The sequence below is a fragment of the Loxodonta africana genome, chromosome 10, assembly GCF_030014295.1.
Source record: "Loxodonta africana isolate mLoxAfr1 chromosome 10, mLoxAfr1.hap2, whole genome shotgun sequence".
NCBI classification, from domain to species: domain Eukaryota; kingdom Metazoa; phylum Chordata; class Mammalia; order Proboscidea; family Elephantidae; genus Loxodonta; species Loxodonta africana.
Genome location: NC_087351.1, coordinates 79,544,158 through 79,566,810, shown reverse-complemented (window position 1 = coordinate 79,566,810; position 22,653 = coordinate 79,544,158). Strand labels below are relative to the sequence as shown.

General features: G+C 44.1%; 2 protein-coding genes across 10 annotated transcripts in view; one reads left to right on the top strand and one right to left on the bottom strand.

Annotated features, from left to right (window-relative positions):
* Positions 1–6,031: 6,031 nt before the first annotated feature.
* The window catches only part of PIGH (phosphatidylinositol glycan anchor biosynthesis class H), a 29,633-nt gene continuing 13,011 nt past the window's right edge, over positions 6,032–22,653 (top strand). The window contains exons 1-4 of one of the 9 annotated variants that reach the window (XR_010323180.1): positions 6,032–6,251; positions 8,676–8,885; positions 9,327–9,410; positions 14,707–14,785. Coding sequence is in view for 8 of the 9 variants with exons in the window: in XM_064292615.1 (XP_064148685.1) it covers positions 6,072–6,251; positions 8,676–8,885; positions 9,327–9,557 (621 nt within the window). In the remaining variant the exon portion in view is untranslated. The other 8 variants (XM_064292620.1, XM_064292623.1, XM_064292622.1 and 5 more) reach the window with 8 other exon arrangements.
* PLEKHH1 (pleckstrin homology, MyTH4 and FERM domain containing H1) overlaps positions 11,317–22,653 on the bottom strand; it is a 50,956-nt gene continuing 39,619 nt past the window's right edge. The window contains exons 18-28 of the mRNA XM_003408723.4: positions 22,451–22,627; positions 21,977–22,074; positions 21,223–21,400; positions 20,540–20,695; positions 19,330–19,430; positions 18,291–18,432; positions 17,045–17,187; positions 16,810–16,939; positions 15,107–15,211; positions 14,657–14,803; positions 11,317–13,736 (exon numbers count right to left, since the gene is read on the bottom strand). Of these exons, the coding sequence (XP_003408771.3) occupies positions 13,575–13,736; positions 14,657–14,803; positions 15,107–15,211; positions 16,810–16,939; positions 17,045–17,187; positions 18,291–18,432; positions 19,330–19,430; positions 20,540–20,695; positions 21,223–21,400; positions 21,977–22,074; positions 22,451–22,627 (1,539 nt within the window). The 3' untranslated portion in view covers positions 11,317–13,574. The remainder of the gene's footprint in view (positions 13,737–14,656; positions 14,804–15,106; positions 15,212–16,809; positions 16,940–17,044; positions 17,188–18,290; positions 18,433–19,329; positions 19,431–20,539; positions 20,696–21,222; positions 21,401–21,976; positions 22,075–22,450; positions 22,628–22,653) is intronic.

Genomic DNA, 22,653 nt, shown 5'->3' with positions numbered 1-22,653 from the left:
GAACCTGGACTTTAACCTCCACTTGGCAGTAGTGAAGTAATGCCCCTCTTCTCCCACTGGGGTGGTGTCAGAGGGGGCCTTCTATAACAGAAAATTTAAATAAGATCCAGAGTCTCATAACACAGTATCCAAAATGTTCAGGTTTCAAGAAAATATCACTCCTCATACCAAGAACCCAAAAAACTCAACTTGAATAAGAAAAGAAAATCAAGAGATGCCAACACTGAGGTGACACAGATGTTAGAATTACTTGACTAGGATTTTACATAAAAACCACTACCCACTGCTACATAGTATCATAAAAATTCTTCAACAAGCAATTACAAACATGCTTGAAACAAACAAAAAAATAGAAGTCTCAGCAGAGAACGTTGTTGTTGTTAGTCGAGTAGGTTCTGACTCATAGCAACCCTATGTACCACAAACCAAAACGCTGCCCGGTCCTGTACCATGCTCACAATCGTTGTTATACTTGAGCCCATTGTTGCAGCCACTGTGTCAATCCATCTCGTTGAGGGTCTTCCTCTTTTCCACCGACCCTGTACTTTACCAAGCATGATATCCTTCTCCAGGGACTGATCCTTCCTGACACTGTGTAGAGAACAGAAGATATAAAGAAGAATCAAATGGAAATTTTAGAACTGAAAAACACTATAACACGATTCAACAACAGAATGGAGAGGACAGACGAAAGAATCAGTGAATTTAAAGACAGAACAATAGAAATTACCCAAATTTAACAACAGAGAAAGCACACTGGAAAAAAAAAGACACAGAGCTTTAGGGATCTGTGGGACTACACAAAAGATCTAATATCTATGTCATCAGAATCCTGGAAGGAGAGGAGAAAAAGGATGAGGCTGAAAGAATACCCACAGAAAAAATGGCTGAAAACTTCCCAAATATGGCAAAAGACATGAACTTACAGATTCAAGAAGCTACACAAAACCTAAACAGGATAAACCCTAGAAATTCATGCCAAGACACATCATAACCAAACTTCTGAAAACTAAAGACGAAGAAAAAATCTTGAAAGCAATGATAGAACCAGATATATATTAAAAAAAAAAAAATTCAAATGATAGCAGATTTGTCATCAGAAACCATTGAGGCCAGAAGGAAATGGCACAATATTTTTCAAGTGCTGAAAGAACTGTCAACTCAGAATTATACATCCAGTGAAAAATATCCTTCAGGAATGAAGGGGAAATCAAGACATTTTCAGATGGAGGAAAATTTCATGAAGAGAATTTGTCACCAGCACACCTACCTTAAAAGAATGGCTAACGGAAGTTCTCTTAATAGAAGGGAAATGATAAAAGAAGGGATCTTGGAACATCAAGAAGGAAGAACAGTGAAAAGAACAAAAATATGGGCAAACATAATAAACTTTTCTTCTCTGAATTTTTTGAAATTATGCTTGATGGTTGAAGCAAAAAAAAAATTATAACACTGTGGTTTTTTAATGTATATAGAGGAACTACTCAAGACAATTAATAAATGGGGAGCGTAAAGGGATGTAAAGGGAGGTAAGATTTTTACATTTCATTTGAACTGGTAAAATGTCAGTATCACTAGACTGTGATAAGTTATATATACATAATTTAATACCTACAGCAATGTCATGGATCGAATTATATGCCCCCCCCCCCCCAAAACGTGTGTATCAATTCGGCTGGGGGATGATTCCCGGTATTGTGTGCTTTTCCAGTATGTTGTAAATCCTGCCTCTATGATGTTAATGTGTTAGTGAGGCAGGGCTCAATCTACAAAATTGGATTGTATCTTCAGGTAATCTCTTGAGATATAAAACAAAGGAGCAAGAAGAGAGACGGGGGACCTCATACCACCAAGAAAGCAGTGCCGGGAGCAGAGCATGTCATTTGGACCCAGGGTCCCTGCATGGAGAAGCTCCTACTCCAGGGGAAGACTGATGAGAAGGCCGACAGAGAGGGAAAGCCATCCCATGGAGGTGACATCCTGAATTTGGACTTTTTGCCTACTTTACTGTGAGGAAATAAATTTCTCTTTGTTAAAGCCATCCACTTGTGGCATTTCTGTTATAGCAGCACAAGATAACTAAAACAAGCAACCACTAAAAAAACCATATGAAGAGATATATACTCAAAAACACTAGATAAATCAAAATGGAATTCTAGAAATGAACAGATGAAAAGTTTATTTCTTTAAAACCCCATTTCATTGGGATTACTTTTTAGTTATGTGGGCCTTTGCTTTTTCTCCTCTATGGGTTGTTATTAGTTTCCTTTGAGTTCACAGAACTCTTATGGGTAAGTGGCCCTTAGTAGGAGTCCTACCATCAGTTAACATAGCAGTAGCAATCATTAATATCATAAAAAAGCAAACAGAATAGAAGCAACAGTACAAGACAGAGGAGCCCTGGTAGCCCAGTGGTTAAGAGCTCAGGTAACCAAAAGGGCAGCAGTTCGAATCCACCAGCTGCTCCTTGGAAACGCTATGGGGCTGCTCTACTCTGTCCTACAGGGTTGCTGAGTCGGAATCAACTGGTCAGCAACAGCTTTGGTTTTTGGTTTAAGATTGTATTCTTGGAATGACTATTTAACCCATAAATGTAAGCAAACACTAAAATAGAACTTATGGAAGGGTTTTAAGAATCTGGCATGGACCCTAAAAATAAAAAGTTAACTGAATTTGTATTTTAATTACTCTATTTTCCTTTACTATTCAAATTCAAAACCACTCAGGCTCCAAGAATTACTTTAACAGTGGAAATAATTACCCATCATACCAAAAGTAAGTCTGGGAGATTAATCCTGTGAATTGCCACCTCAGTGCTTAATTCACTCCAATATAGTTCCTGGTTCTTGTAGCCAGAATTCTTTGAAGAATATGGCCTTTGCCTGACTAAATGTTCACCAGATCATTTCTCCTCAACCATCCCTCCCCACACTGATAGATGCTGTTTCTCTGCCTCCATTGAAGTTAAGTATAGCCATGCTAATGAGTTCTGGCCAATGGAAATGTGGGCCAAAGACTTGGCCAGAAAACCGTCTCATGCACCTTCCTCCATTCTTGCCCCTCATCTGCCAGCCAGATGCAGAGGATCCAATGGAGAGGCCCACGAGAAGGCCCTAGGGGGTTGTGCAGCCATTAGATGCAAGGAGTCTGGGTCGCTGACTTGGAAGCGTGTCACCTCACCACGAACACCCATGTGGAACTATGCACTTAAGATAAACAGTTATTGTGTCAAGCCACTGAAATTGTAAGGTGTTTTGTTACAGCAGTTATCCTACCTTGAAAATAGAGGGTATATATTTTTTCTCATGCTCCCTTTCTCTACTTTTCCATGACTGACCCTGCAAATAAATATAGTCCATGGAACTTTTGAGATTTGAGAATATTTTGAAATCCAATACTGAGAGCTAAAACAATCACTCCTTGATACTTTTGCAAGATCATGGTCATGAAAACTTGTCATTTCACATTCTAACTGGAACCTAGGTAAATAGCAAACACATAGGTTTCAATTTCTACTGAGCTGCCAAACTGCATAATAGAGTTAAGAAGATACTGTGATGTGACAAAACAAAGTAGATATAAAGATTTTGGGATTACTTTACTACCATATTTATTCCTAATAGTATTCAAAAAATGTTAAGTGTACATTTAGGTGTCTTTTTCTTTCTATGCCTCTACTGCTGTGAAACTTTCTAAGCCGGTACAGGTTCTTAACGTTTCTTGTGCCACAGACCCTTTGTAAGTCTGGTGAAGCTAACGGATCCCTTATCACAATCATATTTTAAATTGCATTTAAAAAAAAAAAAAAACATTGGATTTCAAAGAAAACCAACAGAATGTGAATATCCAAAACCAAACCTGTTGCTGTCCAGTCTATTCCGACTCATAGTAACCCTATAAGACGGAGTCTAAGTTGTATAATCTTTACAGGAGCAGACTGCCACATCTTTCTCCTGCGGAGCAGCTGGTGGGTTCAGACTGACAACCTTTTGGTTGGCAGCTGAGCACTTAACCACTATGCCACCAGGGCTCCTTGAATTGAAATATAGTAATCAAAATATTTTTCAAATGTGTTATAGCCATATGTATCTCTTTACTGACACATTAATAACAAGATCTAGTGATGGGTCTAATAATTACTGCAATTTTGAAGTAGTTATGAGTGAAAAGGACATTTTGAGATAACAATTATGGAGACCCTGGTGGCACAGTGGTTAAGTGCTCCAGGCACTGGAAACCCTATGGGGCAGTTCTACCCTGTCCTATAGGGTCACTGTGAGTCAGAATTGACTCCATGGTGACAGGTTTGATTTTTATAACAATTATTGTGAAAAGAAAATATCTGTGATTTCTATTGGTGACAAAATCACTGCTGATACTACTTGGTTTGTGTCTGCACTCATAATCAAAAGAAATGTTAAATTTCAGTTAGAAGTTAATGAAACTAAAGGGGAAATTTTTTCCCCATCCAAGTCCGCAGACTCTGAATGCTATTAGGGATGCCTGGGCCAGAACTCCAGGACTAGAGGTCTCTCTAAAACACCAACGGTGCTTATGTCTCAGTGGTGGAGATATAGGTGGTTCAAAGTTTTCTTCCTTTTTGTACAGTTAAAAATCTCAAATTTTCAACAATACGCAAATATTACTTTTATAATTGTAAAAGACATTAAATGATATTCACAAAAAAAGTATTGGTTGGAAGATTCGGGGCACAGAAATAAAACTGGAAAAACAAAGCAAAGCAATATTTGAAGAAAAATTTAGGAAAAGAAAAGGAAAAAAATTCTGGATGAGAATGGAGCAACTGAACCTGACTGGCATCGGAGAGACTTAAAGCTAGTGAGAACTTTATGCCATTTATCCTTACGCCTCAGGGCTGAAGCATCATAACTATTTTAATAGGCCACACCGTGGCTCACGGGACACATCTGAGGTAAGAGGAGGGAACCCACAGGACTTATTACATACATTTAGTAATCCTATTTTCCATACACTGCATCTCACACTCCTACTGTCTACCTCCCAGCAGAGGTCTGGGAGAGAGAAGTTGGACAGTGAAATCTAACTCCTTACAGCGTCTCATACAAGACCCTTCTGGATCTTTTACCTATCTGTCCCCAGGCACCTGTCTCCATGGCCTTTATATACCTCCAATAAGCTCACCTTGTTCCAGCCTCGAGGGCTTTGTCTTTGTTCGTCCTTCTTCCTGGAAAAGTGCACCTGCAGAACTCCCTGAGACCAATGTTCGGCTCCTTCTCATTCTTCTAGCTCCAAAGTTTTCCTCTCAGAGAGACGTTCTCTTGAATGCCCTGTTTAAAGTCCCCGGCCCACCCGCCCCTGCCTGTGGTCATCACCTTATTGCCGACGGCTTTCTGAAATTATTTCCATATTATTTCTCCCACTAGAAAGGAAGCCACTTGAGGACAGGGACCTTGTCAATGGTATTCACCACTGTATCCTCAGCACCTAAAACTATCTAGCACACAATGAACCCAAACCAAGCCCAGTGCCGTCGAGTCGATTCCGACTCCTAGCGACCCTATAGAACAGAGCAGAACTGCCCGCAGTTTCCAAGGAGCGCCTGGCGGATTCGAAATGCCGACCCTTTGGTTAGCAGCGGTAGCACTTAACCACTACGCCACCAGGGTTTCCCTAGTACACAATAAAAAAGGTGTCATTAAATATGTAACGAATAAAACAATGATTGGAATGTATGAATACCTGCGGACTGTCTCCTTGGGGCACACTCTGGCTTAGAAATATAAATCAGTTTGTCGGGCGAAACCACGTTTGTTAGTAGCGGTTTTAATCTGTCTGCTGAGTCGCTGGCCCCCTACGACTCTTTGGAGAAGACAAAGAAGCCGAAAATAGCGGCCGAACACACCGGGGGCACGATGAACTCTTCACTTAACCTCCCGGACTCTCAGCGCCGAACTGCGGCTGCGCCGAACGGGGGGCGGGACGCTGACCCGGCTCTCCGGAAGTGGCCCGAGAGCCGGCGAGACGGCGCGGTGGGGCGGGCTAGAGTGGCGCGGCGCGGCGCGGCCCCGCTGGGTGGGGGCGAGCCGGCAATGGAGGACGAGCGGAGCTTCTCGGACATCTGCGGCGGCCGCCTGGCCCTGCAGCGCCGCTACTACTCTCCCTCTTGCCGGGAGTTCTGCCTCAGCTGCCCTCGGCTCTCGCTGCGCTCCCTCACCGCTGTCACCTGCACCGTGTGGCTGGCGGCCTACGGACTCTTCACCCTCTGTGAGGTAATGGCCGGTCGGCCTCTCCCTGCCCTCGGAGTCGGGGCTCGGATTTGGAAGGCTCTTTGGGGTCTTTTTGGTGGAGCTCGAGCCTCTTGCCGGATCCTCCTACAGTTGTAGGGTCGGAGGACGAGGACTCGCTGGTTCTGGAGACGCCATTGTCCTGCTGGACGGATCTTTTCATTACGTTTAGTGAAGTTTGTGCTCTTGTACCATCTCCCTCTCGTGGATCCCTGTTCTGCTTTTGTGGATCCACCCAGCATACATCTTAGTCCTTGCACGACAGCCTAAAATGTAAACTTCCATGTGCGCTATGTAGTTATGCTCCTAGTAATTTAATTCCGAGAGTTCAGAGAACTGTTAGTGGATCACCCTCATCCATCGCTTCCACTCTTCACAGGTATCATTGTTAACAATACCTTATATAGTCTTTCAGAAACTCTCTGCCTCTACAAGTGTGTATGTGTATATATAGTATATGTGTGTGTGTCTAGATACACACAGACCTTGAAAGCAGCTTTTATAGTTCCTCCTAATTTCTTTTTCAAGGCAATCTATCTACTTCCCTGAATCCCTTCCCCAGTTTCACGTATTTTCTGAAGAACTATGAACTTTTCGAGCAATTTCCAGACTCAGTCCTATTTTTTCTGAGCCTCAGTTTTCGCATCTCTAAAATGGAATATTTGCCACACTAGCTTCACGGTATTGTTGTTGTGTGCCCTCCAGTCAATTCCAACTCTTAACGACCAAGTAGCACAGAGTACAGTTGCCCCTTAGGGTTTCCAAGGTTGTAGATCTTCACTGAAGCCGACAGCCACATCTTTCTCCTGTGGAGCAGCTGGTGGGTTCGAACTATGGACCTTTTGATTAACAGTGCCACCAGGACCTCTTCCACAGTATTGTATTGTGGGTCAAATGTCCTAACTTTGTGACAGCGCTCAGTTAAAAGGACTTATCCTGATTGCCTTTCCCAGGGTAAGTTCTAGTTTCATGTATAGTGTCCTGGATGGAATATATTCCAGGAGTGGTCTGGTCAAAGCTAAATACAGCAGAGCTATTTATTCCGTATTTTGGTAGTTTCTATTACTGCATCCATTAGCTTTTTTGCTACCACAGCGTATTTCAGAGCATGGTAATTTATCTATGTTTATCTGTCTAGCTACCTAAGTTTATAATACAGTTGAATTTTAATACTAGCCTGAGTTCTGCCCCTGTGGGCATGTGGGGAGCAGGGACAGATAACTTATTAACTGCCTATTGAGTGCCAGGTGTTTTACTGAATGCCTCATTTCAACCTCAGAAGAAAACCAAGGCTCAGAAAGAGTAATAACTTATCTATCCAAGGTTGCAAATCTACAAAGCTAGTAAATGGTAGACCTGGGATTCAAATCCAAGGCTGTTTGACTCTGAAGCCGTTTCTTTTTGTTTATACCATGTTGCCTCCTCCATGTGGAGGGCTGATCTTAGGCAATTTTAAAATAGGAGAATTTTGTTTTTATGCCATCTCCACTTCATGTGGCAAAGGCCATGGCATCAAACCTCACTATGAACTTCATAAAGAAAGGACCTCTTCTTCCTTAGCTGTCTTTTTAAGATGAACTAAGTTTTTCAGAAGCCCCTCTAGCTGACCTCCCCTGACATCTCATTGGCCAGACTTGTCATGTGCCCATTCCTAACCAATCATTGGCAAAAGGAGTGGGACCAGGTCATGATTCACTCCAAGTTCTACTAGGAAGAAGCGGCAGTTGAATAGGCAGTGAGTAGTATCTGCAGCACTGGTGCGAAGTACTTTACAATTGTTCAGTCTCTGATTTTGCACTGTATATTCTGCTGAGGGAGCAAGAGAGGAAAAGATCTGGGTCCCTAAATTGCACTTTTGGAAGAAAAATCTTTGACATTGGTGTGATGCCAGACATTTTGCTGTGGATTTCCCTCCACAGACCTGTCCATTTGGAAGCTATCTGGATCTATTCCACTATCCACTTGTATGCTGTTGTTAGTTGCCACCAAGTTGATTCTGACTCATGGTGACACCATGTGTGCAGAATAGAACTGTGGGGTTTTCAAGGCTGTGACCTCTCAGAAGCAGATTGACAGGCCTGCCTCCCAAGGCACCTCAGGATGGGTTCGAACTGCCAACCTTTCTGCTAGTAGTCAAGCACTTAACCATTTATACCACCCAAGGACTCCTGTATACTTGCAGAACCCAGATAAAAGTGGTTTCCTCTTTTGTATGGTTTCCTCTTATGTATGGGTCTTGCATCTGTTCAACTCACAGTAGAACAAAGATTTTCGCCTGTCCTTTGTCCCTTTCTGCCCCCCCCCCCGCCCCGCCCCGCCCCGCCCCGCCCCAGTTGATTTGTTAACACAGCAGCAGTGTGCGCAGGACCACTTGGTAATCTTACTGCCTGCCTCTGGCTCTCTCTTCAGAACAGCATGATCCTCTCTGCTGCCATCTTCATCACCCTCTTAGGCCTACTTGGTTACCTCCATTTTGTGAAGATTGATCAGGAGACTCTGTTAATCATTGATTCCCTGGGCATCCAGCTGACCTCATCCTACGCCTCAGGCAAAGAAAGCACCACCTTTATTGAGATGGGCAAGGTGAAGGATATTGTCATTAACGAGGCTATTTACATGGTAAGTGTATAATAAGTATTACAGGCCTTTCTGGAGGAAGTAGCAGGTGGGGTGTTCCTGAATCAAATACTAAAGTATTTGATGTCATAGAATTAAATTTGAGGAATCTTCTGCTCTAGTACTTGCAGTGTTTCTTTTTTTGGCTGATGTGTCTATAAACCATAAGAGTGAAACTTACGTTGAAAAGATAGGACTATTTTTAAAGAGAATAGGTTTTTATGAATAAGGAATCAGCACTTCAACTGTTTCTAGCCCAGCTTCAAAATCATCTCTTGTATTTTTCATTTAAAGAATGAGAATATACTTCTCCTTTTCCATTTCAAGGTTATCAGGTGTTCTACTACTTAGAGAAAAAGTTTTGAGCCTCCCCTTGAAGAAGAAGAAAAAGAAAACAAACCGAGTTTCACTTGGACTTCTGCTATTTGGTTTCTTTTCTTACAGCAGAAGGTGATTTACTACCTCTGCATTTTATTGAAGGATCCAGTGGAACCACATGGGATATCCCAAGTAGTACCTGTCTTCCAGGTGAGCACAGAACACTTAAGTTTCCTTTCTCCAGAGAAATTCTCTACCTCCTCTCGTACTCCTTGCATATGCACTGCTGTTTATGCTCAGTGGGAATGTAAACTTTTGTCAGAGTTTTTGAGGATACCTGGCAACTATTTCCAGTGAAAATTAGGATTTTAGTTATTTTAGAAGTTCCTCTCTGAAGCAAATATAGGCTTTCAAAAATAATATGAATTCATGCAAATTTTAGAGAAAAAATAATCAAATATGTAGCAATTTCTGCCCATAAATTACTATTCATCTACTTTGACTCTCAGTTTCCCATTATACAGTTTCACCCAGATGTCATTATCTACACATATTAGGCACTATTTTGTGCTTTGTTTATTAAATAGTTATTTAATATGCATTTTCATTCATCTGCAAAGGCCGTTATACTTTAAATAATTATATAGTATTCCATCATGTTGAAATATTATAGTTTACTTTAGCCACTCTATTTCTAGCTTTTTAAATTGTGTCCAGATTACTTGTTTTGCTCTTAGGAAAAACCACTTGAACAAACATGATTGTAATAAATTATAGGTATTTATTTACGTATGCATTTAACCCTGCTCCACTGCTGTTCCTTTTTCACAAAAGATTTTAAGGCAGCTAAGCTCAAAAAAAAATTCTTTGGCATTATAGTTTCAAATTATAGCTATTTTGTTAAAGTTTATGAGCAGTTCCATGGGTTTTTGTTCGTGTTTGAGATTGAGCTGCAGAGATTGGACCACTTTACCATGCTATTGGGAGTTTTTACTTGCCTTTTCTGCAGTCTTGGCTAGCAGTGAATTCAACTGGTTCTTTTCGTTTAGTATGTAGGTAAAGGCATTTTAAAGTTATTAAATTTGTATCTTTTTACATGACTGACTCTTCATATTTCCTTGTATCTCCTATCAGTATTTTGTTTTAAATTATCCATCTCTATTAGTCAAGTAGAATCTAGATATTAATTATGTAACAATTCTTTTTATATTTTAAGTAGCAAACTTTCATTAAATATTCTTTCCACATATATTTTTCCCATTCTGTGGCTTTTCTTTTAGTTTTGGTTGTGTTACATTTCATTTCACAAAATGTTTTACAATATTTGCATATTAAACTGTCCTTCTGGTCTCTGAGGACTCTATCTCAGCTTGTGACACTTCTCAGAGGGCCTGTCCTTGTTATTCTTCTTCTTCTCTTAGAGGTTGTGAAATTTAGACAGATTAAAAAATTGTCTTTTGAGCTCCTGCCTCACACAGTTCACGGGCTGGCTACGGGCATAGTTTTGGAGTCCTTCTAGCAAGGTACTGAGGTGTGAACTTCCTGCTGTCTGAGCTCATTTCTCTGCCATTTATGCCCCTTGATGTGGGTGAGAGATTGAGTTTACACGTGGATGCAACACCACTGAGCACTCTCTTACGTTCATCTTGACTCTGCGTTTCTCCCCTTTGGAATTCAGAGTGCCAAGCCCCGGCTGGACTGCTTGATTGAAGTGTACAGGAGCTGCCAGGAGATCCTGGCACACCAGAAAGCCACATCAACAAGCCCATGAGTCCCAGCATTCAAAAGGCCAGTATTGTCTTCCTTGGGAGATGACTCTTAAGTCATAGTGGCTGGTTCATTTTCTGTATTCTAAATTATCACGTGGACACAGTCCTAGGAACCAGTGTGGGTGCTGTGGATCTCAGAGCCATAGAGCAGGTGACTGGAAACCTAACTCGTTGTGTGATGTTGAGCAACGTATTTCTGTGTATTTTAGTGTTCCCCTTGTAAGATGTTGCCTACTTTACCAACTGAGGGAAGACTTTAAGAAACAGTATGTCAAAAATAATATCAGCAAAGAGCACTTTCATGAAATTCCTAAGCACATTCAGTTTGCTTTCTATTGAAATTTGTGGAGCAAGACAGTGGGAAACTGACATCAGGTTTCTTGAGAAAGGTATCATTTCCAACTGCAGAGCACCACTGTGTAAAAGTTAATAATAAAAAAGCCAGCCCTTCAGGTACTAGTTAGCGGGAAGAAATGTCCTACAAAAGACTACTCTGTCCACTTAGCTCCTGTGTTAGCAGGGTTAATTTATAACTCTCTTAATAAACAAATCTTCTTAAAACATACACAATAATTGCCTGGTTCACAGACAGCTGCTTTTTATTGACAAACACAATCATGGCGTTTCAGTCATGGGTGTCAAGCACATGAATACTTTCCTGTTACTCATCATTAGCTACGGTTTCAAAAGCTTCTTTTGCCAAAAGGGATGAGACAAAAGGTCAGACAGATTTGACTTTTGTTTCCAGACATAGGACTTGCGTGTTAAAGAAGGATAAATAAGAGAACTGTAGAAGCCTTTGTTTATAAGGAAGCTTCTTCTGTATAAAATTAATAAACTGAGAGGATTCCTGAAGGATTGGGAGGGAGGGGAAGCGGGGGAATAGCGTGGCGTCAAGTTCAGTATGAAAAAACTCCTTGCCTAGTCTTTATATGGAATCCTAATTTTTTTTTAAACATCCCTCCCTGGCAGATGATGTTATCCTCATTGGTCCTAGAGACACTCAAGATATTAAAAACCAGAGCTGCAATCTCTGCCTTTTACACAGCTCTGGAGGGTTACCCAGGAACCTGTGGTATATGTGAGATGTGACTTGTTCGAGGTAGAAACGTCTCAGCTAGATCCCTAAATCCTGGTGGAAAAGGCAGTACAGAAGTGGGAGATGGCTGTAAAACTGCCTGTCTTTATAAAGTCAAGTTCATTTATAAGATGCAGACTGATGTGCTTTTTTCATCATGCTTGTCAGTTTAAAACGGGAAAGAAGGGGAAGTTTACAGCAGCTGAAGTGTTACATGAACTACTTCCAGCATGTTGTTTTTGCAGTGTGCAAGAAGCACACATTGTTAAAGGCTTGGTTTTTGGATGTTACTGCTAAATCCATCCAGTTTTCAGCACTTTACTGACAAATGGCAAGATTGCCCTAAAGCTATGAAATAAAATTCATTTTCTCAGGTGTTGGAATATCAGAGTATGAACTCTTTCGTTTTGGTTTTTTTTTTTTTTCCTATTAGGGGAAGGTGGGAGACAACTACCATCTCCTTTGCTCTTGACTAGGTCTGGAGGGGTGATATTGGTGTCATCACAATGGCCAAAGGGGAAAGAAAACTTCAATTTCTTTCCCCTAGTGCTGTTAGGCTAGAACAGATATCACATATGTGCCCTCTGCTCTCAAACTAATTCCCAAGAGAAGTTCACCAGAAGTCCTGAGAAACAGGTCAGGGCCATGAGCCTGGAGGGGTTCTCTGTGTTCTTGACTCATCTTTGGCAGCAACCTCACAAAAAAGCAGAGCACATTTCCTTGGCCTTTCAAAGAATGGGGAAACAAATAGTCACCGCCTCACCCTACAGTAGCGAGCACCACCTACCCTACACTAGTGAGCACCACCTCACCTTAACAGTAGTGAGCACAGCCTTCACTGAGCCCTGTTCAGTCTCTAAAATGAGACAAGGAGAGGTCAGATTGAAGCACCTCCTGCCTTTGCTTGGACAGTGTGTGGTACTGAGTTTGGCTGACAGTCCAGTGTGTAAGAGAACAGTTTCATTCTTAGCAGGGAAAGCGTGCAAAGATAGGAGCTGCTGCCCCTATTCCTTTTTACCCAACACCTTGCCCACCTGGGAAGGAAGTCCAGTTTTAATGAGTTCTAGGCTTTTGTTAGAGGTTCAGTTGAAATGGAAATTTTAGTCCTGTCTTGTTCAGGGGCTGGGAAAACTTCAAGTATAAATCCCCAAGTAAGGACCATACACATTGTAAAAAATATCTTACTTCCCTGAGAGTACCTTGGCGTACAGCACTGATGCCCTCAGGTACAGTGGATCATTCCCTGTCTATGTCTAGATAAGGTAGCAGCCAGAGCTCAATATTCTTGTGGAAAAAAGTGAGTGGGTTTCATCATTGGACCTGGATTTTTAAAAGTTTGGCCCTGAAACATTGTAAGGCACCTAGAGAATAAAGGCTTTGTGGACAATGAAATACTCAAACATTTCACAGACTAAACCAAGGAGGGTTGGGGGACAGTTAGACCCATCACAGTTAGTATCAGATACCCTAGGATATATGGTTAATCCTGCAGGGACCAGGTGTAATTGGGGACGGTAGGAGTAATCTTCACAGTAACGTTGGCCGCTTGGTAGCACGTGGAATAGAAGCAAAGAACTGCCGTCCATCCAGTTCCCAAGGTTGGCGGGAAGCAGGCGGGTTGGTTGGTGGGCTCACAGTTGCAGAGCAATGATTCATGTAGCTGGCCATGATGAGGGTAGCCTCTGCAATCTAAGGAGAAGACAGAAACAAAGGAATTGAACTGGCCTTGGCTTGAATCCTGGCTTTCTCACTAGTGGTTGTTGGGTGCCTAACCTTTCTGGGCTTCAGCTTCTTCATCTCTTAAATACCCACCTGGGAGAAAATGTACAAAGGGGATCATTACTGTGAGTTTCCTCTAGAGGCCCGGTGAAATGGGCATCTGTTGGCCTGGAGGTGCTCTGAGATGCACAGTACCTTCCTGAGAAAAGGAGGACCAGCTATTCTGCTCTGATTGCCTACAGAGCTGGGGAAGTGGGCCTTCTTGGAGGAAGGGGTCTGTATATCCTTTCGTTTGGAGGGATGATATTAAAAGGAGGAGGAGGGTTGGCAAACTCCAACCTTAGGATTAAAAGTAGAGGCAACAGTGTTTCTAGTTACTCTCAGAAGACAGTCAAGAATTGTAAGTCAGAACTTAGGTTTTTGAGCCTTTGGAATTGTTATTTTTGCTAGTAAGCATTTCCTATACCAAACCATAAGGAAGGTGGAGCACTGTGGAGACTGTCCCACTTTGTGGCTAGTGTTGGGGAGAACAGAACTCAAGACAGCGAGAATACCCTTAAAAAGGAAGCTGGTCTGCCCTAGGACCTGCTGCAAGGAAGAAAGAAAATGGGTCTGCATGGTGCTGGGGCTTGAGAGAACTAAAAATGATAAAGTAAAAAGCATAGTAGTAGCTGGACCAGAGTTAGTTCCTCCTGTTAGCCCTCTCCACCTACCAGCTCAACAGTGACTACTGTTCTACCTGAACCCTTTGGAGTACTGATTATAGACAAGGACAGATATTTTACAAGGGAGGCAAGGCTCTTTGGGAATACTATCATAACCCTCTCTAAGCTCCAAGCCTGCCACGTCATATCAACAGAGTAAAATGTTTTAGCAACTGTCAGACCCACCTTGGGAGCAGCCATCCGGAAGATCAACTTCTCAATGTGGCCTTTTCCAGAGTTCTGGTCTTGAATGGATCTAATCACAAGCATGAAGTCATCCCGGCAGCCACCAAAGGTAGTCACTGAAGAGTACGGGTAAGTGACATGCACTTGCTGTGGAAAGGAGCGAGTTAGTTCTGGGGGAACTTTCCACCTGGCCTCCTGACCTAGGATCCATCAATTGCTCATCTTCTAGGCACAGGTAGCCTTAACTAGGGAGGAGAACACTGAAATGGTTACAATTTCGAGATCTGTGTCTTGAATGTCAACACGCTATGTCTAGACTCTATAGGACAGCTGTGCTCAGGCAGGGGGTGAGGCAGCCATGGTCACTTAGCTCAGATGAGAGAAGACAAGACGACAAGACAATGTTTGGGAGAAGGAAGGGTCAAGGAGCCAGCCCTCATCCCTCTATACCATAGTGTTGTGGTCCAGGATGCTGACACCATCCTCGTTCACAGCAATCCACACCAGAGTATTCTCCTTAGAAGACAGCTGGGCAGGATGGGAAACAGAAAAATCCTATCAGACATATCCACAGCCTAGGAATTCTGAACGATGAGAGCTTTCTGAGGAAGAAGGCATATCCAGGGATCTGCTAAGCAGTAATTTCCAAACTTTTTCTCATCTTGGAGAACTAGAAAATGGTATCTGTTTACTGGAGTGAACAGACAAGGCTGCCCATGGCAGGAGGCATCTGGCCTTGAGGCTCTGATGCCTAACTGTCCAGGGGTGGAGAGGATTGAGCTCGTGGCATACCTATAACCCATCATGCCACAGAACACTGGTTGGCAAGCTCTGCTGCAGAATAGAGGCCAGCCTTGGGTGCCTTGTTATGGACTTGGGGAACAGAGTCTCTCCCAGCTGAAGTACATCTTGCTTCAATCAATTTCCTAGGACTATAGAAGAAGAAATAGGAAGCAAAAATGCAATTTTACGGGCATTAGGCCCTGCCAGTGAGAAACATGATTATTTGGTGGGCATTTCCTGGAACAACTAATTTTTACTGCCAGAGCTGCAGTAGGGTAATCTGTAAGATTTCCTGCCTCTCCTTCCTAAAAGGTTGGGGAGAGGGATGGACGTGTCACTTTTATTGGAAGCTTTTCTCAACCTCCAAGACTAAATGGGCCCGCTATTTTTATAATACCCCTGTACTTTTCCTTCACAGCACTTGTAACAGTTTATTAAAAAAATTAGAAATTATATACATACATACCCGTTTCCGTCGAGTCAATCCCGACTCATAGTGACCCTACAGGACAGAGTAGAACTGCCCCATAGGGTTTCCACGGAGCGGCTGGTAGACTGAAACTGCTGACCTTTTGATTAGCAGCTGAACTCTTAACCACTGAGCCACCAGGGCTCCTATACATATATAAATATGTATATTTATACATATATAGAGAGAATAATTATTGGATTAAGTTATCTTCTCCATTAGATGGGAAGTTTCATGTGTCTGATTTGCTCCTCTTGTAACCTCAAACAACTAGCACAATGCCCGAAACGGACTAGAAATTCAGGAGCTATTTGTTGAATGAATGAGTCTATGAATGTCCAGTGTCTGATCTGTAGCTTCAAGGACAGGATAATCTCTGTGATTATAAAGTTCATGCATGTCAGACACCCAGTGAGGAAAAGTTCCAACTGAAATTACTATTGGTCCCTTGGCCTTCAGGCAGGTAAAATTAACTGTTGCCTGAGTAGTTTGATTTCCTTGTGTGCCATGTAAAGCTATTCAAGATTTATTTGTTTAGGTTTAAACACTGTTCTATCATTCAAACTTTTTTACAAGATGAAAGCACTCCTAAGAGGATTATCATATTAAGTTTGGACACTTGTGTGTGAATTAGTTGATGCTATCTTTTCTTTCAAGGGTAATACTGACAAGTCAACAAAGGGAAGAATGTCGTCCAGAACTAAATGATTTGGACCTTGGAAATCTGGAGTATGTCTGAAGTGGGTGGAGAGTTAGCAACCCCTGGTGGTTGTTAGTGTGGAGGCAGGGGCTGCAGACTGGACTGGCTCAAACATGGCCAGGTGGAGACAGAAGTTAGAGGAGAAACTTAGGGCATTCCTGAGGGTATGGACTACTTCCACTGGTAACCACTGGAACTTACCTGAGCAGTAAAGAGCTTAGCACCGAAGAAGGGCCACTTCCGGGCCACGGTCAAGTAGATGCGGATGCACTCGGGAGAGGAGCAGCCTTGCAGTGCCAGCCACTTTGTGGTCAGTGTATCTGCCAGGTGCCTAGTTTGGACAGATGGAGAGAAATGGTACCAGTGAAGTGCCAGCATGTTTTCATTACAGCTCATGCCTCCCCACAGTGACATTCCCCAAGACCTTACAGCTTACCTCAGCTGTTCAGCGGGGGGCCCATGTCTGTAGCGCCTTGGGTAGAACCTATCTAGGACCTGCTGGAGGAGATGCTGAGCCTTGGCAGGGGGTGTGCCCCCAGGGCCTGGCAGGGTAGGCTTCTCCAAGTCTCCGTATTCTACCTGTGGCAGAAGCACATGGGGAGGACCAGTCAAGAACCTGGAGGTGGATGAGGTGGGGGGGCTGCTGGAGAGTTGAAATAAACTACTACTTCATTACTTTGCTGGTTGAGTGCAAACGGATGGGAAAGACACTTGTGAACAGAGCCTTTATCTCAAGTTTCAGAGACATTAAAGAAACAACCATAGGTTCCTAGAATATTAGCGATTATCTAGACCAACTCTAATTTTGTAGCTGAGGTTAAGTGCCTGATATCCAAAGACACAGTTAATTAGTGGAAGACAAGGGAAAAAATGTGGAAGTTCTGGCTTTCAATCCAAAAAGCATATAAATATGGGATACAGGATTAAAAATGCTACAGATCCTGGTGTACAGCAGTGTTCCAAATGTGGCCTTTGGAGTTGGACAGCTGGTTCAAATCCCCGCGCTTCCATTCACCAGCTTTGTGACCCTGATCAAGTTACTTAAACTCTGAGCTAATACATGTAAAATGCTTAGCACAGAGCTCACTATAGAGTATTCAATAAATGTTGATTATTATAAAAATCAACTATTATTATTTCTCCTCCTCCGGCATGTAAGTCCAGACTCTTTCTTATGGGAACCATGAAGGTGTCCCAGATACCTCTGGCAAGACAGCCTCCTAAAGGTAACAGTGAGAAGGGTCAAAGTCAGATTGTGAGTTCCTCTTCCTGTTCTACTTACAATGTGTATCAGTTTACAGATATTATCACATATATGATCTCATTTGATACTTAAAACAACCCTCTAGGGGCAGGCAGGGGGATATTTTTGTTTTCAGTATACAGACAAGGATACTAAAGTACAGAGAAGTGAAATGACTTGCCCAAGATCTCACAGTTAGAAGGTGGCTAGGATTCAGACAAAGGCCTCGGGATTCCAAATCCAGTGTTCTACACTTAGCCTGTATCTGCAGTGAGTCAGCTTCTCTCCATAGCCAAGGACAGCACAACTGCCTTCCCACCACAGGATCTGCAGACTCACCTGTGTTTCACACTGCATGGTGCATCCTCCCTCCCCCCATCCCACCCCCATGAGTCCAAAGATGGCAGCTGATACTCCTGATTCCTGAACAGAAACTTACCTGGGCCATCAGGGCAGCCATCTCAAGAGCCAGTTCCTTGTTGACAGGAAACCTCCCTGCCACTATCTCCCCATTAGTTTGGGAGGCAAGCAGCAGCCGCTCTCGCTCGGTCTCCCCTTTGACTTGACTCCGAAAGTATAGCCTTCAAGGAAAAGAATGAGAAGAGGCTGGGCTCAGCTGGGCTTCCAAACAGGGACGAGGCTTTCTTGGAATCTCTTTATCTACATTTTCAAAAAAAGAAACTACTCTTTTTATATCATTTGTGTACCTATCTTTTATTGCCTCCAGAAAAATGTAACCAAGTATGTATGACCCAGAGCAGATATAGGGCCATGTAGATTTCATACCAACTGTAGCATGTGGTTGACTATGAATACACCGTTAGACTTACTAGATTTGGTGAGAGGAATCTGGTATGTGGAATCATAGTTTATGAGGGAATTAGATGAGTTAAGATTCCAATAAAACCAAAAAACCAAACCCATTGCCATCGGGCCGATTTAACTCACAGTGACCCTGTAGGACAGAGTAGAACTGCCCCATAGGGTTTCCAAGGAGCAGCTGGTAGACTTGAACTGCTGACCTTTTGGTTAGCTGCTGAGCTCTTAACCACTGTACCAGGGCGCCGAGATTCCAACAGACTAATGGAAATTATTTGCCTGGAGACATATCTTGGGTATTTTCTTACTTAAATTGATGAAGTCAGATTGTCTACTGTATCTCCTGGAATTGGTATAGGAGCTATTTACTCTTTAGCCTTAAATATCTGGTACCCATACAAAATTTTACTCATAAGGTAACCCATGAGGTTGGTCTGTTTTCTTGGCGGGTATGTGCAGTACAAAGGAAAGCTGACTGAGAGTCTGAGCTGCCCAGGGCCTCACAGAGGATCAGGAGCAGAACTAGCCTGGGCCCCCAGCTGATGACCACCAAGCAATCTTATTTATGTCTCTCTGTGGGCCCCTCTGCCTGTCTGGGACAGGCCCCACAGTTGGGGAGGGGCTGAGCTGGCACCCTGCCTTCAGCCAGTGCTCAGGACCTGTTCTTGTACATGAGCTTCACGATGCGTGTGCCACCCTCAGACTTCCCGGGATGCAGCTCCTTCAAGGCTTGTTCCCACTTGGAGATGACATCGCAGATCTTGAGGAGGCAAAAGAGGAAAGTCAGAAAAGCCTGTGAAGAAGGGAAGCTAGGTCCAGCCAGGGCTGCGCTTGGACAGAGCAGAAGAGCAGAACTGAGTGACTGTCCTTCCATCAGGAAGCTGACCTGCGAGACCTCACCCTCCTGGGACGTGAGGTGTGTGTGACTCCCTCATGATCAGACAGGGAGGTGGAAGGAGACCTGTACGTGATGTGAGCAGTAAAGCAAGGAACGTTGCCCTCGCTGGCCTGAACAAGCCTCCCCGACCCCCCACCCTGTCAAAAAAACATGGCCTCACATCACTGGCTCCATTTCCAACACACTGACTGCCGTTCTCCTCTCCAAATATACCCAGAGGCCTACTGTGTAACAAAGCCTTACAGGGGCCAGGAACTTTACAAAGAAGACATGTGACATAGTTATTTCAAGCTGTGATAAGAGACTATAGAAGCCTGTCCAAAGAAAGCAGTTACTGGTGTTAAAATACTCATATTCATCAAGTGCTACAGCACGTTCCCACAAACACTTAACATATTCCATGGCACTGACCCCAGACCACAATACAAGGTGGACCTTTCTTAAATCTCATTCAAGGGCCTTTGCTTACAGAGGTACCATAAGGATCTACCCCCTTAAAATGTGGGTGGACCTACAAGCATAGCACAGGCAAGGTACAAGGGAGGTGCTGGTATACAACACGGCTTGCAGTGAGCCTGGGCAGATAGGTGTCCACCTATGAGTACGTGTCCATTTTGGCAGCAGGCTTGGTTGGAGCTGCTGCGGAGAAGTGTCTCCCTGTCCTTCCTCCACTGAGTTGTGAAGAAGCTTTTCTCCTGAATGTTGTACAGCCACTTCGGGGAAATGGGTATGGAGACCTTATTTCCAGAGACATGGCCACGTAACAGTTTTTCTCTGCCTGCAGGTGTTTTAGGATAGCACAGAAATACTTCCCTTCCCAATCACACATCTGTATCTTTGTGACTTGTGGGAGCACCTTAGGCTCAGCACCAAACAGGCTGCTGAACAGTCAGGTACCCACCAGATGGGCTCTCTCCCCAAGCTGGGAGGTGATCAGGAGGGGTCAGTCTGCTTGGTGGGGAGACTATCACCTTGACACTCCCCTGGAGGCAGTGTTCCAGGTCCCTGCCAGAAGGATCGTCTGTGAAGAGGGAAAAGCCAGAGTGGGAGGACTTTCTCATGCCTGTCTCTTGGTTCAGCCGCTGGAGGAACTCATCAACTGTGGAGGAGCCATCAAAACCAACCACCTGAGGAGAGAGAAGTGTCCTGTCCCAGAGTGAAACTCCTGAGATGAGCTCACCAGGGCTAATAAAGGGGGCTAGAAGTGGGAAGGGCTGGCTGAATGGAGCAAGGGGGAATGCACGAGGCCAAAGAAAATTGGTTTCATATTCATATGCAGAGGGCAAGTGCTTAAGGACTGAGTTCGCCCCTTGTAAACTGGAACTGGGCATAAAGTTTGTTCCTCCTTTAACCGTCAAATTTTTGGATGCCTGTGGTCATGTTACTCTCTTGGTCAGTGTCTTAGTTTCCCTGTTCACGCAGTGGGTTCAAAAGATCTAGGGCGCCAAATAGACAAGTGATTCAACCTCCTTTCTCCCCACACACTGGCACTAATCCCCACTCTCCAAACCCTAAGCCCATCCCTTTTGCTGGCTTGCCTATTAAGACTCTGCTAAGCCTAAGAAGGTTTAGCACCCACCTGGACCAAAGGTATTCACCTATGGGGCAGTGATATGAGAAGGCTCAGGGCAGGGAGCATGCCCAGCCTCCTTACCTGGTAAGTCCCATTGGCAAAGTGCACAGGGATGCTGAAGGGCAAGGAGTGGTGGAAGGGGTTACGCAGCAAGATGGACACCACTTCCATGCGAGATGGCCTGGCTTCCCTCTCCCCAGTCTGCAGAGTCCGCTCCACTGCCCGCTGGCAGTAGGTAGCATACTGGCCAGTCTCGTTTCTAAAAAGACAGAGGAGAAGGAAAAGGGGAATATTAGGAATTCCACTCGTCCTTGCCACGTTGGCACTTCCAGTCCCTACCCCAACATAGCCAGGATCAAACCTGTGGGCTGGGGCAGGCTGTGAAAAAAGCCCCAAAGACTGAGGGCATTAATATGTCATTCAGGGCCTATATGCTGCACGTTTCTGGTGTGGATATTTTCTTTCAGAAGCCAGAAGAATACAACAACAGAGAATGAAAACTTGGGAGCAATATGGCTTTATGTGGGCTCAAACATATCAAAGATCATCAAGATGGTGCAGGACCAGGCAATGTCTCATTCTATTATATAAAAAGTTGCCAAGAATCAGAGCAACTCAACGGCAACTAACAACATGGCTTCACATGAGAGTGCCCACAAAACATCCATGGATACGTGGATCAGCATGCCCAGATCTCCATGTACCACTCAGCAAATCTCAGGCTAGAGGTGATAATAAAGCTCTTTCCATTTGGTCTATCATAGTCTCCCCCATATCTCTTAATCACGCCGTAGTTGGTAGTGTCAGAATGATGGAGGAAATGATGCTAACTCACCTGGGGTCTGCATGGCGTTGGAGCTGCTGTTTGATGTACCAGAGGAAGTGATGCTGAGGCAGGAAGAGTGGGGCACACAGAGCCAGAAGCTGCCAGCACTGCCAGGGGAAATAGGCATTGTGGGGTGAGGGCTGGGTCTGCAGCGCCCCCTGTCCCCACAGTCCTGTGCTGCAGACCCTTCAGCACTCCTTCCCCAAACCGGAGCCCCCAGCCATCTGTGGGTACTGGGGATGGACAACTCAGTCAGCCTTTGCCCAGAACAGCAACCACACAATCTGACTGTGCATAGAGACCCAGAAAGGACACCTGTACTGAGGCACCTTTGAGCACCACGGCTGTCTACTGGCTAGCTCAAAGTCTAGGAAATAAGATAGGGTCCAAGGATACCTGCCCAGTCACCTCTTTCCACCTTCCCCACCTCCTGGGAAGCCCTTGCCAGTGGCTGTCAGCTGCTCCACCCCTGGAGATGCCCACCTGCATGAGGGAGTACTTCTGAGGTGGGCGACAGTTAGACTGCTTCATGAGTTGGCAGTAGATCTCACTCTGCAGCTCGGGGTGAACCAGACACACCTGCAGTGCTGTCTGGGCCAGGGACACATGGTAGTCTACTGAGGCGGCTTCCACAGGCACGTTGATGAAGAGCTGGCAGGACTGGGAGGGAAAGGATGATGATGGGT